Source organism: Nuphar pumila, chromosome 14, assembly GCF_984573655.1.
Source record: "Nuphar pumila chromosome 14, dmNupPumi1.hap1.1, whole genome shotgun sequence".
In the NCBI taxonomy this organism is placed as follows: domain Eukaryota; kingdom Viridiplantae; phylum Streptophyta; class Magnoliopsida; order Nymphaeales; family Nymphaeaceae; genus Nuphar; species Nuphar pumila.
This window is the reverse complement of record NC_143262.1, coordinates 63899931-63917590: the sequence shown is the minus strand read 5'-3', so window position 1 is coordinate 63917590 and position 17660 is coordinate 63899931. Positions and strand designations below refer to the sequence as shown.

The 17660-nt window shown below is 36.5% G+C and overlaps 1 protein-coding gene across 2 annotated transcripts in view; it reads right to left on the bottom strand.

Annotated features, from left to right (window-relative positions):
* Window positions 1-17660, bottom strand: part of LOC149816889 (protein SHORT ROOT IN SALT MEDIUM 1-like) — a 75132-nt gene that overhangs the window by 43989 nt on the left and 13483 nt on the right. For both annotated transcript variants that reach the window (XM_089987493.1, XM_089987494.1), the window contains exons 3-10: window positions 13464-13766; window positions 13308-13325; window positions 13129-13217; window positions 12197-12874; window positions 12051-12096; window positions 11323-11415; window positions 11152-11207; window positions 5816-5936 (exon numbers count right to left, since the gene is read on the bottom strand). In XM_089987493.1, the coding sequence (XP_089843619.1) occupies window positions 5816-5936; window positions 11152-11207; window positions 11323-11415; window positions 12051-12096; window positions 12197-12874; window positions 13129-13217; window positions 13308-13325; window positions 13464-13766 (1404 nt within the window). The remainder of the gene's footprint in view (window positions 1-5815; window positions 5937-11151; window positions 11208-11322; window positions 11416-12050; window positions 12097-12196; window positions 12875-13128; window positions 13218-13307; window positions 13326-13463; window positions 13767-17660) is intronic.

Below are 17660 nucleotides of genomic sequence, written 5' to 3'. Positions count from 1 at the left end.
AAATTTTCCCAAAAAAGGAAAAAGAGAAAGTTTAAATACACTTGGATAACCTAGTCTTCTATGACAAGTTTCAATATGTTTTTCATAAACATAATTACAAGACTTTCTTGGTAAATCTCCTCTTCTATGGTCTTCCTCGATCAGCTTCTTTGACATGTGACCCTGGACCAAGCCAAATTTACCAAAAGATTTTTAGATAGGTGGGAAACTCGCTTCCCGAAAACTTGCTTTGGAAGCATGATACTCCTCGATTCTCCCAGGCTTCTCCTATGCTTTCCACGCGCTTCATCTATTCTTCTTACATGTTCTCTTAACTTGTTATGTTTTTTATGTGTTTGCTCATTTTCATGTGCTTTCTCTAAATTGGTAGTCATCATTTTTAGATTTTGTTAAAAATTCAAATCTTACACTAAAAAATCATGAAATTTAATATTGGTTACTTTTATTTTAGTTTTTATTTGTGTTTCATTTTGATTCATATTCAATTCTTATATATTTTTTTATTCCTCGCTTCCCGCTTTCTTTACATTTTAAAATGCATTTTTTTATTCCTCGCTTCCCGCTTTCTTTACATTTTAAAATGCATTTCTTCTCGCTTCCGCTTCCCGTATCGTTTCCCACCATCGACCTTTTTTTATCCCTCTGAGAAACTCTCTAGAGAAGCAAAACGAGAGAGAAAACGAAGCACAAAAAATAAAGAGTTCAACAAAGCAGAAAGAAGCAGTCAGGAGGCAAGAACAGGAGGAAGGGAGACTTCATGAAGAGACGAGGAAGAGGAGTGTTGAGGTAGGAAGAGGAGAGTGTTGCTTGAAGCCCATCGGCCTAGCTGCACTCACCTCTGCCCGACCGCCCTCGCCTCCGCCAGTCCCTCGGCCCGGTCGCCGCCCCTCTAGACTCTGCACAAGAGAAAGAGAGAGAAGGGTGCACCTGATAATGCATTTTTTTTAATTTGTTCCCCGTCCTTGTTATTTTCGTAATAGGTGGAAAACGAAAATAACACACTTTTATGGATGCGGTGGATGACGTTCTCGCATCTGCCGCGTCCAATGTTTCTTAAAAATGAAATTATTTTGTGATTTTCGTCCCGCGAGATGCGCCATCAAACGTGCTCTAAAAGACATACAGAAAAGCCACTAAGGGCCAGAATTACACTTGTTGGGAGCAAGGTTGTAAGTATTATATTGTTACTCATATTGGTTGGGCCCAAAATAAGATACATATTGTATTGTAAAAAACATAATTTTTTAATAAAAAAATCTAAAATTTTCAAAAAAAAATATGAAAAAATAGAAAAAATAACAAAAATTCTAAAAAAATCATATCACAAGAATCAATGATGTCGTTATGAGCAGAATTCAAACATCTACTATCTCACAAGAATAATACAAAATATTAAATATCTATTAAATATCTTACGCATAAGAACATGACACAAGATTCATACTTTTATATTACATAAACAAAAGTAATATAGCAAGAGTTGCACTCTATTTTCAATCGGTTTCTACTCATTATTTGAGTGCCCCGTTACCATGTTGGATCATCTGATGTCATCTTTATTGGAGGAGTGTGGAGCCTGATTTTTACCTTAATATAAATCCCTAATTTTCGCAGATCCAACTACGTGATAAGTTGGTGGGGGTTGCATGGAGGTAGTGCCCCTTGCCTGTAAGGTGTGGGAGTTCGAACCATGAGCCCCTAAGGCAAAAAAAATTCGATGATAGTTTTGTAATTTTACTCGTAATATAGACCTACCTTAACCCACTTTCTTGAATAGAAAAATGGTGAAAATATACTCTTGAGCCAACCACAAAAAACCTCTCCCTTGAACACAAATCGGCCCCCAAATCACTCTCACGACTCCTATGGTGCATGGATAACCCCTCTAATGGCCTCTACAAAAATAAGGAAGTCGACCCTCAAGAGGTCTTTAAAACCCAAAAAATAAAAAACAAGTGTTGTCCATTTTTAAAGTGCACCAAAGGTGTATCATACTATACACATGTATCATAAGATAAGGCACGATACAAATTTGTATCGTACGATATACTCGCAATACGACTGTATTGTATTGCTTTTTTCCATAGTAATGATATTTATCGTACGATACAATACAATACTTATAATATTTGTTAGGAGGCCCCAACAACTTTATAGGCTAATGACATAAATGCCCTTATGAAAAGAGTAAAGGACAAAAATAGAGAAAATAAAAGAAAATGAAAATAACCAATCTGCCCTTAATGGGCAGGTCCTATTACACGTGTAAAATGACAAATATGCCCATAGAAGGCATTACTTATTACAAAAGAATAAATAGACATATAAAATATGTGATCAGGCAAATATATATTTAACACCCCCTTTAAACGAACACTGAGATCACCGAAAGTTTGCCAAGCAAAAAATAAAAGTGAGGTGCTAGCAATGCTTTGGTGAAAAAGTATGTGAGTTGATATTCAGATGTTACGTAGGGAAGCTCAATAGTGCCTCTGAAAAACTCTTCGCGAACGTAGATGATTATACCCATGTCCTTTAAAATACTCCTCAACCAAACAACTTTTGAAGTAGTAGTCATTGCATGGTATTCAGCGTACCGTGGAAGAGAGTGACACATTTTTCCCAAGATGAAGCAACTAGATGAAAAAGAGCAAGAGAGAGCTGACGAAGGTTGAAAGTTTTGGCATGTTTCCCAAGATGAAGCTCGATCACCACGTAGGTCTCCAGTAGAATCAAGAGCCTATTGGCATTGATACCATGTAATGAAATAGGGAATAGAAGTGCACACGTACACATGTCCACTAAGGGACATGCACAAAAGCCACTAAGGGCTAGAAAGCAACACTCAAGAGCATACACAAGCCACTAAAAGGCTACACTCAATGTATAAAAATATAATTTTATTAGATGTCAAAATGCTCAAGAGAAGCATGACAATAAAAAGGACTAGAAGTCCCTTAAATAGACAAGAGGGAGAGGGCAAAGGAGAGCTCATAGCAGCTGTTGGGGAGCTCCCAATGGCTAGAATTATAGTTGTTGGGAGGCCCCAACCGCTATATAGGCTAATGACATAAGAGTATAAGACCAAAAAAGAGAAAAATAAAAGAAAATAAAAATAGCCAATCTGCCCCTAATGGGCAGGGCCTATTACATGTGAAAAATGACAAATATGCCCCTAGGAGGCAATCCTTATTACAAAATAATAAATACACATATATATGTATAAAATATGTGACCATGCACATATATATATATATGTGTGTGTTTTGTTTTCCCAAGATCTATCCTAATTTTGGCCAAATCCTTTTGATGAACAATTCAACCTCTGATAAAAAAAGGTACACTTTGATTATCTTCATCGCTTCCACAAGTTTAATAATGAGCATAACCACCCCCTTATCGATCTAATGAAGAAAAGAACCTATGATCAGCTTTTCAGGAAATTTCTAAATGAACAATTCAATGATCTTTCAACTTCTTATTCTAGTATATTCAACTCTATGTATTCCTCTATCCGTAGAGTACAATGAATTTAAGAAATGGCTATAATAGAGTTTTTGGTATATGTATTAATAGCTACTCTAGGAGGAATTTTTATGCAGTGCTTTAATAACTATCTTTGTAGCTTCAAAATGCTTCACTTTATGCTTCTACTTGTTATCTGGATATATCAACAAAGATGTATGATCGAGGCTACTATGAGGCAGGAGGGCACTCCCTTTTACCTTTTACGATGGATTGGATAACATGAAAAGAGAAATCATCTTGAAAACATATTTCTATTGAGCAAAATTGACTCCTAGGACTTATAATTGTCTCAATAAGTCTAATATACATTTTGGACCTTTTGAGTAAGAATGAAGATCTTATGAGATTTGAGCATTTTCGCATAGAAGATGTAAAAATAAATATTTGACATTCTACAAAAGGGTTTCACAATCAACTTGCTCAAAAATAAAAATCAGTTTGTTTTATTTTTTCATTTCAAATGAAAGCACGAAATGAAAAAATATATATAAATTAAAAACTATTTATATTATCTTATTAATTAGAAAATAATGAAATCAAATGTGTTATTTTCTGGTCTTTATCTTATTAATTATTTACTATAACTAAACTAACCATAAACTTATAATGCTATTTATTCTATATATTACAAATTATTATTCAATTCAAATTGAATAATAATTTGTAATATATAATCAATATCTGTTTTGAATCTTCACCTTAGTCTGTACTCGTGGATTCTTCAAAAAGGGATTCATAATCAAATTAAGGAGATTTACCTAGAGAGGGATCAATTTTGAAGTATGCCCGACTTTCAAGATCTATTTGAATTTGAAAAAGACATAAAGTTAGATATTTAACAATAGGTAATGTTGCCCCAATGTTTATCTATATAGACACACACACAGATAAAGAGAGTAGGTGGTAGCTGCCTACCACTTTTCTAGCCTACTGCCAGTATACTGGGCTTTTGAAGGGGGTTTTCATGTTTTTCTTAAATCTGACAGTACAGATGTGTTCTCTATGCTTGATCTTATAGGAAGTGACTCTTGGATCGTCCGATTCCGACACACAGGTAGGTTTTTATAAGGTTTAAAAATTGACGGTCTATGATTTTCATAAATATTCAAATCTTTAAAAAATCATGTTTTTTAATGAAAAAATCATGTCAGATTTGCAAAAAACAACCAGAAAACACTTGTTCGCTTGTGGTAGGCAGCTATACACACACACACACGTGTGTGTGTGCCCCCACAATGGTTCGTGAATAATTGGCAGATAACAAGCAAGGAATGTCCATATGTCTGCTAAACAGGAACTATTGAACTGATAATTCACATTATATAGTTGTGCACCCCAGTCGTATAACGCGTGCCCATGTTAAGTCCCATACTCATGTCTTTGTATATGTGATAGAATCTAATCAACTGACAACTACCATTTTAAAGGAAAATGTGGTCAATCATTGAAAAGTAATTAAAAGGCAATGTATGACATTCATCACATAATGATGTCACTGCTACTGCTGAATAACAGGTGTTTCCTTCTTCCACCTGCCTTCCCTCACCTTCCCCCATCTTCATGAATGTGTGTCTTTCTACAGGTGTATGTTTTTGTCTGTGTGTGTGTTCATCTCTTTTGTCAGTATTATCTCCATGTGCCTGTATACATGCTTGCACATGCTCATCCATCGGTGTTTGTGTGTGTGCACACGAGAGAGAGAGAGAGAGAGAGAGAGGATGGGTGGCAAAGATTGTTAGCTTATTGGTGGCTTCATCTTGTCATTCACCTCTCCCATGGCCATTTTAAAACTGTTGGAATGTGCCTCACTAAGACATGTAATGCCCTCTGTCTTGAAGGCCTGGCTCAAGATACTTATGCCCTTCCCCTTTAAGGCATGGTCCTGCTGACAGCCATAAGTCTAAAATTAACACTAACTTTTGGGTCCACTTGGATGCACCTTAGTATAGCCACGCTTTGCAACATTGGCTTAATGCTTACACAATTCACACCATTTTGAGAATGTTTGGCGGCCAAAATTGCTGGTAAAAAACATATCAAATTACAGACGATTTCGACATCAAGAAATATTTAGGTAAAACCCAACTACTTGTAATGTAAGGGCATAATCTAGAGAAAGCCTTGCAAGTATGAAACTAGGTGTCCCATTCCATAACACCCTCCTATTTGTTTTGTGAAGAAAGGGCCAACCATCCACAAACAAATAAATAGGATCAAGAAAATGACCCCATTAGTTTGATAAAAATACAAACAAGTATTTAGACATTTTAATATCAAAGCATTCTACCTTTGCATTCCAGACTGTTCTCACACCAGAAGATTTCCCCGCATTTTCCTCCGTAGTTGGTTCTGTTGATAGTTGTTTTTTCTCCATATTGCCATCAATTTCAAATAGCTCATGCTCAAAGCTGCACAAAACAGTAAAATTCATTCTTGGAGAAGCATTACACACTGGTCTGTTATGCCAGCAAAAAATAACAGAGGGAGTCCAACACGGTTGAAATTCTTGGTGATCGGTTGGGCAATTTGATAAGTACTACTTGGTTGACCCTGAAGGCTCAAACATACTCTTAGCAAAGCTAACATATATCAACTTGTCAGAAATTGCAGATTCCGATGTTCAGTCACAAGAATAGAGAGAATGGGAGAGAGAACGTGTGCTGCTGAAAACCCTCAATCAGGGATTTGCGCATTAGGCTTTTCATTAAGTATGAGTTAATACAAATATTAGGGTACAAAAATACCCTTGACACAACAGGCTTAAATACAATTGAACTCATTAATAGACGTGCAGCATAATGAAATTGGTTTGGATCTGGATCTCAGATCCAAACCCAGATATGAAAAACGACTTCTTTTCACCCTCCCTCAAGTTGTACATGATTTTGAACCATGAACAACTTGCCTTTTAACATCCAAAATCTGTCCATGATCAAGTCAGCAACTTGATCATTAGTCTGAACAAATTCAGGTTCAATTTTCTTCTCTTCAACCTTCTGTCTTACAAAATATTGATCTATTTCAATATGCTTGGCACGACTGTGGTAGATGGGATTGAAGGACATGTTAATGGCACTTTGATTGTCACATAAGGGAAGACATCGAGAGATTGATTCTCCTACTTCTGTCAACAAGTGTCTAATTCATGTTACTTCGGTTGTTGCAGCTGCCATTGATCTATATTCGGCTTTTGTGCTCGATCTGGCAATGGCCTTTTGTTTCCTACTGTTCCAATAAACTAGATTTAGACCAATGAAAACACAATAACTTGAGACCGACCTACGCTTATCTGGATCTTCTGCCCAGTCTGCATCTGTGTAAGCAAGAAGTTCATGCGCATGATGTGCATTCATACTCTTTCTATACATAAGACCATCTCCGATAGTTCCTTTTAAATACCGAAGAATACGTTTAACAACTTTCATATGCCCAACATGTGGCTCATGCATGAACTGAGATACCTGGTTAACTGAGTAGACAATATCAGACTGAGTGAAACTGAGATATTGAAGCATCCCTACTATCTTGTGATATCTTGTAAGGTCCTCGTACAATTCTCCATCTTGAGAACTGAGTTTCTGATAAAGTATATGGGGTGTACCTAGAGGTTTGCAATCTTTCATATCTGCCTTGCTGAGAAGATCAATGGTATACTTATGTTGGGTGAGAGTCATGCCCTCAGTAGTCCTGTGAACTTCAACTCTAAGAAAATATTGCAGTTTACCAAGATCCTTCATCTTAAATCTGTGGTTCAAGAGCTCTTTGACTTGCTCAATATGTTCATTAGAGTTACCTGTAATGATAACGTCATCTACATATATCAACAACAGGATAAGTATATATTTGCATTTGAATATGAAAAAAGAATGATAAAAAAGATATCGACTAAAACCATATTTCTCTACTTCAAGAGAAAAACTGTTAAACCAAGATCGAAACACTTGCTTCAAACCATATATAACTCTCTTTAACCTGCACACGTATTCCATGGAGATTCCTTCTACATATCCAATGGGTTGCTCCATGTACACTTCATCTTTCAGGTTCACATGCAGAAACGCATTTTTGACATCCAGTTGACTAAGTGTCCACTAATGCTCAACAGCTAATGATAATATAATTCTGATGGTGCCCATTTTCACAACCGAACTGAAGGTCTCATCATAGTCTTGTTCTTGCTCTTGTGTAAAACCCTTTGTAATCAGTCTCACCATGTATCGTTCAATAGTACTATATGGCTTGTACTTTATTTTATACGCCCACTTTGACTCAACAACATTTCTATCATGTGGTCAGAGAACAATATCCCAAGTACCACATTCATGAAGAGCCTTCATTTCTTCATTCATAGCTTCGATCCACCTTTTGGAATTTGCGTCTTGATAAAATATTGTGGATTGATCTTCCTTACCTAAAGAGGTTAGAAAGAGTGGGAAGTCCATCGTGAAATTCTCATAACTAACTCACCTTTCAATCGGATGTCGAGAGCGAGTAGATCTTCTGGGATCAAGGAATTGAAGAGGAACAGAAGAAGAGTTTATCTCCTTATTAGAGATAGAGAGTGCCTCCTCACGTAGAGAGTAAACGATGCATTTATACCTTTCGGGTGCCAAGTGTGGTACGAATATCATGCTTTCCCGAGTCTTTTGTGTGGATGATACACTAGAAAAGAGATTAGAGTTCAACCAGGGCTGATAAACCTCAATTTCAGAAGTGTTAACATGATGATCAAAGTTTAGTTCATCAAAAACAACATTCTTAAATATTTTGATGCGCTTACTCACGAGGTCATAGCATCTATACCCTTTATAATCATCAGCATATCCCACAAATCTTCACTTCAAGGCCTTATCATGTAACTTGTGCCGCATTGAACTATCAACATGAATATAACATACACAACCGAATACACGGAAATTATGATAATTTGGATGAACTCCAAGTAAAGAAAAACAGGGTGATTTATCTTTCAAGATATTCATGGGCAATCGATTTATGACATAGACCGCTAAATGAAAAGCTTTTGCCCAAAAGGTAACTGGAAGGTTACTATCATGCATCATGCTCATTGCACTCTCAACAATATGGTGATGCTTCCGCTCAGCAGTCTCATTTTGTTGAGGTGTATAAGAGCAAAACACCCGCCTACTTATTCCATTAGTTTGGAGGAAATTAATGAAGTCATTTGAAGAGAAATCACCTTCTCCACCACATTAAAAACATAGAATATTTTCAGAAAATTGATTCTTAACAAATGAATGAAAATTCTGAAATAACTTTGCATTTCATAAAGAAAATCCATGTTTAGCGAGAATAGCTATCAACAAATATGAAATAATATCTAATTCCAGACATAGACAAAACTAGAGCAGGACCCCAGACATCAGAACAGATCATTTCAAATAGCCTTGAAGCTCTTTTATTAATAGAATGAAATGAGAGAACATGACTCTTACACTGAAGACAACTAGAACATTTTTTATCATCAACACTTAATCCTAAACTTGACATGGGAATAAGGCTCTTTAAGACAAGCTTTTCAATAAAATGACTGCTACAATGACCCAGACGACCATGCCAAAGATTCGGCTGAATTCATTCAGAAAGATTAAAGACACTTTTAGGAAGTACTGAAGAGGACAGTGAGGTGAGCTCCAAGGTGGAACCAACAGGCCAAACACGAGTAGAAGGATTCTCCTGAAAGACGCCTTCAGCGAACGTTTTCCTCGGGTGAAGGTCCTTGATATGAACAGAAAAATGAGTAAACTCAACTAAAGCATTAATATCATCAACAAGATTAGAAACAGAAACAATATTTGTCTTGATGTTAGGAGCATGAATGACATTTGAAAGAGTGAGCGAGGATTTTGACATAGGAATGACAGAGTTTCCAATGTGAGAAATGAGGTAGTGAGATCCATCCCCGATGATTATATTATTTCTACCAACATAAGGAACAAGAGTTAGGAGCTTACCAGCATCACCAATAACATGAGTGGCTTCACCGAAATCAACATACCAAGTACCCTGATCATTCTGTTTTAAGTTTAATTCAGATAAGATAGACAATAACAATTTGACTTCTTCATTGTTCTTCAAATTATTTGTCCCCTTTCTTATCTCTGATTGCTTTCCTCTATTTTGGGGGTTAAACCAGCAATCGGCTTTGATATGCCCTCTTTTGTTGCATAGAAAACAAGTGAGTATTATCTTTTGCCTCTGCAAATTAGGAGGGACGTTGGGTGTAGGTATTATGCCACGACTTCTTTGTTCATTCCTTCCTTGACCACCCTTCTCTCGAAAATCATACCTACCACGTTCTCGCCCATAAGTAACCCTTGTGGCAAGCGGATCTTGTGCGCCAATGTGAACATGAGTCCCTTCAAAAAATCCCTTCATAGTCATCTCATACTGAAAAAGCTTGGCACGAAGATCTTCAAATGTAGGTAAATCTGGTAAACACAATAAGAAAGTAACTATCATATGATAATCGGGTCCCAGCCCCCTCAAAGTTTGTTGCACCATATCTTTGTCACAAAGTACACAACCCACGATGGAAAATTGATCTATAATAGTTTTCATTTTGTTTAAGTATTTCATGATAGTCATCAAGTCATTTTTCAGCATTTGAAACTCCTTTAAAAACAGTACTTAGGTCTAAGAAACTTGAGAATATGTCTGAATCAGTCGGTGCCATAACTGCATAGTTGAGCAGTCATCTAGGATTGCCACAAGCACCTCTAGCGACAGGGTAGAAGTGATATAGGAAACCAACGCCTGATCTCGCTTCATCCAAAATACACCTCTTGCGACAGGTTTGGATCTGGTGCTTTAATACCATGTCAGAAATTGCAGATTTCGATGTTAAGTCACAAGAATAGAAAGAGAATGGGAGGGAGAACGTGTGCTGTTGAAAACCCTCAATCAGGGATCTGCGCATTAGGCTTTTCATCAAGTATGAGTTAATACAAATATTAGGGTACAAAAATACCCTTTACACAACAGGCTTAAATACAATTGAACCCATTAATAGACATGTGGCATAATGAACTTGGTTTGGATATGGATCTCATATCCAAATCCAGATATGAAAAACGACTTCTTTTCACAACTTCACTGAGTATATAAAGAATTTGACATATAAAGATCTGAAGAATTACTCAAAGTTGGGCTTTTAGATCAGTACCTGGAAACCTAAATGAAATATAAGGCAAGGCAACTTGTCGTTTTCATAGACATTCACCATTTTTTGCCTTTTTCAATTGAGAAAGGCCATCATCCTTCCCTGGCATTGTTTTTGAACTATTGAAACATATGGAATCAAGCCAATTATCAGGATTGACATTAACTTGACAGAAATGATTATAACATCAGGGAAGAATACAGTGTCATCCAAGTCAAGCAATCCATTAGACAAACATCATTGACACATGTTTCACTTAGAAATAGAAATAAGTAAAAGTTCAGATAGGAAAACTATGACTTGGCCTTTCAAACTTAAATACCAGCATGAATACCACATCTGGAAGAATGCTCCTCTGACACAAGCAAGAATCTACCTAAAATAGGAGAACAAGTATGCAATTTCATTTTGGAAGAGAAAAATGTAGCAGTTTAACATACCTGACAGGGGTGTGGAACGAAACATTTAGGTTATGTTTTGGCCAGTAAATGACAAGCTGCAAATATGTCAAATGACAAATACTGCATCAGGCATAACTAGCTCAGAAAAGACTGAACCCCAGATGTACTGCCAACTTATACTGTGCATATATTTATAGCAAGAAGATTTACCTTGCTAAATTCTGGAGAAACTGGTAGCCTGGAATAGCGTTTGGTGATGGACACAAAATCTCTTTCAGCATCCACCAAAGAGAATGGATAAACCTGAAAAAAGAAATAGCTCACTAGATTTGAAACTATATACATCTCCGCAGAACCTGCTAGGGAAAGGATCACTCATGAAGAGTTTATGTAACAAAATGATGATGAAATTCACACTTTTGTTTTGTTTCTTTGATTTTGATAAACTTGTAAAATGAACAAATTGAAGTCAAATCCATGAACATGAAACACCTTGGTTTGTCAATTTAAATAAATAAATAAATACATTAGAGCCTCATATATTTCCATAAACATTTTACTTGTGATTGAGGATAAATATTTTCCAATCAACCAAGGCCTAGCAAATGGTATGACATTTTTTACATAAAATATCAGCAGCAACACTCCTTTAAGTTTGAACAATCAACTAGTAACATGGACTGCGAGCACTCATACACAAGAAGTAACTTATGAAATGATAGTATCTAAAATCTCCTAACTAGTTTAAACAGCACCCAGCTGCATCCTAGCAGTCATCGCCCTATGTACTGATCATGCAGGAAATTCAAATGCACAAAAAGAATCAAGTTGGAATTATCTAAAATAGACAGGACCAACGAAGTCCCTAACTCCACCACGTGAAGGTCGACTTTGTCCTGAACAGTATGGAAGATATTAAGATCTTAAATGCTTTGTACCTTGCAGATATACTCTCTCCTCCTTTCTTTAAGAGGTGAATGACGCCTTCAAGCAGTATGACAAAACACAAAGTTTAGTTAAAAAATGGACCATAACAGCATCAACCTAGTTTACTATTATGACACTAGAAAGCTTCAAGTTCCACCTATGCACAGCTTCATGGCGTGTTGACTCCTTTCTCAAAGAGTGCTCCCTTGAACCTTGATGATCCCTTGTGATCCTCGGAGGAGTCCGTTTACGTCTAACTTCACGTTCACGTTCACGTTCACGTTTACGTTCACGTTCACGGTCTCTCTCCTCGCGACGTTCAATCATGCGTGCTCTCTCCCTCTCCCTCTCCCTCTCCCTCTCCCTCTCCCTCTCCCTCTCCCTTTCCCTTTCCCTTTCCCTTTCTTTCTCTCTCTCACGTGCAAGATCTCTGTGACGATCCTCCTCCCTAATCTCAAATTCGTGACGAAGTACACCTCGATCATCTTTTCGATCTTCCAGCCGAGAACCTCCAATGCTCAGATGACCGGCACGAGAAGAAACAGCTCCAGCATAGTCAAGCACATTCCCGAGTCCTTTTCCAGCACTATAATCACGACCAGGAGGTAACCCAACCCCATAACCTGAACCAGAAGACCCATGTGTATGGTAAAGATCATCAATGTTACTCCTTCCAGCAGTACCCAGAATTGATGCTGGATGTTGTCCAGCATACGAAGAACCACCAATTGCAGATAAACTGCGGTCATCAGCATCCATCCTTGCACCGTATGAGGCAGGATCTTGAGATCCATGCCGGGCTGTACCACTCCTTGCTGCAAGATAACCACTTGGTCTGCCAGAAATTCATATGCTACTCAGTGCAGTAAGGTGCATAACTATTCTAATAAATGTAGGGGGAAATGCATTTAACTCGGTGGTAGCAGCATAATTGATAAAAAAATATGCAGAATTTATAAGATAATGATGAACAAGCACAACAGTAATTGCAAAGCATGGTAACATTGACGTTTTCACTGAACAGGAAAGATTGTCCAATCACCATCACAATCTGGACTACATTAAATGCCTTTATCGAGAGACAAGTACCTCATGCTTGCATCTAGAGCAGAAGCTGATAAACTCTGCTTCAGATCTGTCTCAGCCTGCAGTAACTGTTGGTGATGCATCAAAGAAACCTATTTAAAAGAAAGATACAGATCAGACAGCTTATTCCAACTATGAATTCCTAAACAAAGGAAGTTAACCAAAAGCAGGAGCATTAGTACCTGATCACGTAGATCAGACTGCAAAAATAGAATCCAGAAAAAATAAACAAGCCATCAGACTATGTCCATTTAAGCCAAAAATTCCTATCCACTCTGCAGATATGCAAATGAAGGAGGATAAAAGAAAAATAATGTCGCAAAGGGAAACAAAAATACCTGATATTGATGACCAAGACCAGCATAGTCAGAGTATATTCTTGCTGATTCACTTCGCAAGTCTCTTCCGATGTATGTGTTCTGATTTTCGACATAATGACTCCTATCCAAAGGGTATTCAGAGACCTGTCCCTTCGCAAACTGGTCACTCTTACGGCCATATCCATGGTCTGATGATGGAATATAATCGCTGGTTTTCAAACCCAAGCTGGATCCAATATCCCCAGAAGAAAACTTAGAAGATCCGCCAGCACGATCCTGAAGGGCTGACAAACCCATGCCCTTCCCACTGACTACATCCAACTGCAAAACCAAAAACTCTTGAAGTTGAATCAACTTACCATAAGCTACAAGGTGGATGCAGAAAGAAGTCTCATTCCCACGCCCATCACAAACAAGACAAACAGCATGTCAACCACGAAAAAGGAATCTTCCATAGTTTTCAGATATGTATGTAAATGTTAGTAGTGAGGGAGGTTATCTTGGCCTCAAAGAAAGGGAGGCCATCTCAAGACAATGCAATAAAAGTATCGTCTCCAAAATTTGTATCAAACAAGAAGAGCAAGACAAATACACCCTGAAAAAAACACTCACATAGAGCTGCTCAACTTTAATGAATCCCAGCTTAACTATGGACCAGGATTGGCTCATGTTTGAATTCAGAACATGCGTTAATGACAAAGTTCAATGCATGTTTAGAGCTACAAACTTGCCTAAGGATATAATTCCAGCTATTGAAACATCTTTCAGTAGGCACTATGACTAGAACTTTGTGTAATCATCAATAAGCATAGAAAAAACTCAACAAAAAAAAGGGAAAAGAAAAGAGTAGCTGCTTCCACATTGATCTGCTTTTGAAGAAAAGAAATTTTAGAACAAAACACAATATGCATAAAGGGTATGTAATTGATCACAGGGCTCGATGTCCTCGACAATCAATGTATGGCTATTTAGAGACGGCAAGTACACAACTTTGAATGATCAACAAATAAGCAAGAAGAGGGATACTACGAACTGCACAAATGCACACAGACCACACAAATCATCAGATCAGATTGGATATGAGTCATATTTTCAGCAGAAATCTGATTCCTTTTCTTCTTTTTCTTTTCTTTCTCATCTAATCTTTCTTCTCTTTCCCATTGTGCTGAACAAAAGGTCTACTCAGATTTGAATCATATTCAGCTAAAACTCGCATTCTCTTCATCTTTATTTCTTCATTTACCAAAGAGAACAACAAAAACTTTGCTCTTACTCACACTTGTGTTCTATTAAAGGATTGAGACAAAGGGCCCACATTTTCTAGTGGTAACTGTCTTGATTTTTACTACCTGAAACTTTCACCCATAAGGAGTCAAGAACATATGTTTTGTCCATGTAAGTTAATAAAGATGCCAAAAACTGGCATCACGGCTTAGGCCATCGTAATAATGAATCGATGAAGTATTTTGTCAAGTTCAAGTCATATCCAACTGTTGCTTTAAGAAAGCATTGTCTTATGAAGTACTAACTGGAAAGGCATCAAATTATAAATTGAAGTAGAGTTTTGGTTGATGGTGCTATATTCACATAGATGTAACTCAAGGATGAAGTTGTTTCCGAATCTATTCATTCAATATCGATTGACTCTACCTACATGCATATCAATCTCTTAATATAAAAGAGAATCGTAGTGTTTTAAATGTTACTAGTCATAAACCTTTCTTTGTAGAGAAACAGCTCAATAGAGAAGAATCAAAGGATAAAGAAGAAAATGCAATGATGGAGACCATTCCAGCCATTTATAAGAAATATGAACAATAATATGATAATACTCAAACAACCAATGGTGATTCAGTAGCAGGAATAAAATTGAAAGTTTAATAAAAGATGCACATTCTTCAGAAGCTTGACTAGCACAAACAAGAGTTGGAATACTTAAGCCAATGGAACCGGTCATCAATAAAAAATGCACTGTCAAAGACCAAAATAAAGTGATGAACTTAATCTATTGATAGAAATACAAGACAAATTTCAAGACAAGATCTACAAGAGAAACTCATATTGAGATATGTGCCTGTTATGAAGCATTTACTCATGAATTCCAGTCATAGCCACCAATATAGACAATATTTTCAAAATATCATGATATTATCAGGTGTACTGTTGTAACCAATAAAAACTTCAAAATATTGTGATATTTTTTAAATATTGCAATAATATCATGATAATTTAAAAATCACTTATTGTATTTGTTTTGAATATGTATTTTTATTTTTATTTCTTTATTTTTAAAAACTTTTCTAACTGTTTCTTTATATTTTCATGAGAAAATATTGTTAAACCTATTCTTCCTTATCTTTTCAAAAAAATTTGCATATTTTATTTGTTTTAAAGAATCAAGATTTTTCCAAGATTTTCCAGAGGAAAACCACTTAAAAATTCCAACCAAGAAATTCTCAAAAACAAGATTGGTGACTATGGTTCTAATTATTCTTTCATGAAACTAGTAAGGTTAAATAGCTCACAACATTTCATGAAGTTACCCAAGTTGGACTGAAGCATCGACTAAAGAAATAGAAGTGATGCATATAAATGGTACCTGGAATATTGTCAAAAGACCAAGAGACCGAAATATAGTAGGAAACAAATGTGTATGTAAGGTGAAATACAAGTCAAATGGAACAATAGAAAAGTTTAAGACACAACTAGCAGCAAAGGATTATAACCAGCAATATAAATGGATATGAAAAAACACGCAGTCAGTCACATCTTGTGAATGTCATTGTATTAGCTGGATGTCAAGAATTTGGTTTTTATGAAATAGATTTGTAAAGTTTGTAAATTCTACAGATTTATCTATGCCGAAGTAGGCTTCTAAGACAAGATTACAAAGCTTTGACAATGCCTTCAAGGATATAATTTCACAAGTCCGTGGTGGAAAAGTTTCATAAGTCCATGATGGACAAATCGTTATTTATATTTGAAGGAGAAAAAGACATTGTCATTATTATTTTATATGCCGATGATATCATAATAACTAGAAGTTCAGAGTCATGGAGCAATTCAAATTGAAGGACCTTGACATGCTCAAATACTTTCTTGGGATTTAAGTTTATTACAATCAATATTATATCAACAACAAAAAATATGCAATTGATATGTTGCAGAAGTCCAACTGTCCAATTTCAAACATGTGAATACCTCAATCGAATTGGAAAAGAAAATGTGAAGAGAAGGTGGTGAACCTATTACTAATGCAGAGATATATCACAGCATGGCCAGAGCATAGCATTAGTTCGCAATTATACAGGTTTGAGTATCACCCTATAAATGTCCATGTGAGAGCACTAAAAAGGATAATGAAATATAAAAGGGAGAATATCACACTTCAATCCATGCGCTAGAGAGAGGGCTTTTTTAATTTGTCAAGTCTATTTTTTCACTCAAGGAAGTGGTTTAAGGTAAAAAAATCTCTATTTTTTGCTTCCTATTGAGTTTTTTGGAGAGAAGATGGCATGAGAGGATCCAACATGGCAATGGGGAACTCAAGTAATAAATGAAAACCAATTAAAAATTAAATGCAACTATTGTCAAGATACATTTTCGGGTGGTATCTCTCGGTTGAAGAATGTCACATGCACGTCAAGAAAATTGTTGGATGTCATGAAATGGCAATGTCAACAATTACTTCATGGTCTGAGAGGAAAAAGACAAGAAAGAGAGATGAATGATGCCGAAATGGAGTATGTGGAGCCCTGGAAGGATGTATATGACGAAGATGAACTCCCTACTTATAATCCTACAACCCCTAGCATAGAATCAGTAGTAATTTCTACAGCAAAGGAAAGAGGTGTGGTTGGTGTCAATATTAGTGTCATCGCAGGCACAAAAAAAAAGAGAGTTCTTCGAGGAGGTAGAGTTAGAGGCTCTACTAGGAGTTTTTTTCCTCCTAGGACTGCTCCTGGGGCACAACCTGACATTCGTAGTGCTATTAGTCCTCAATATTTAGTTGAGCAGGCGAATGTTGCGTTGGGAGATGGTTCTATGATGCTTGCATTCCTTTCAATGCAGCAAATTCTTTTTATTTTCAAGTCATAACAAATGTCATAACCAATATCGGGTTTGAATATAAAATGCCTTCATATCATGCTTTGAGAGGAAAAGTTTTAAATAATAATGTGAAAGAAGTGAAGGCAAATTGTGATGAGATGAGAC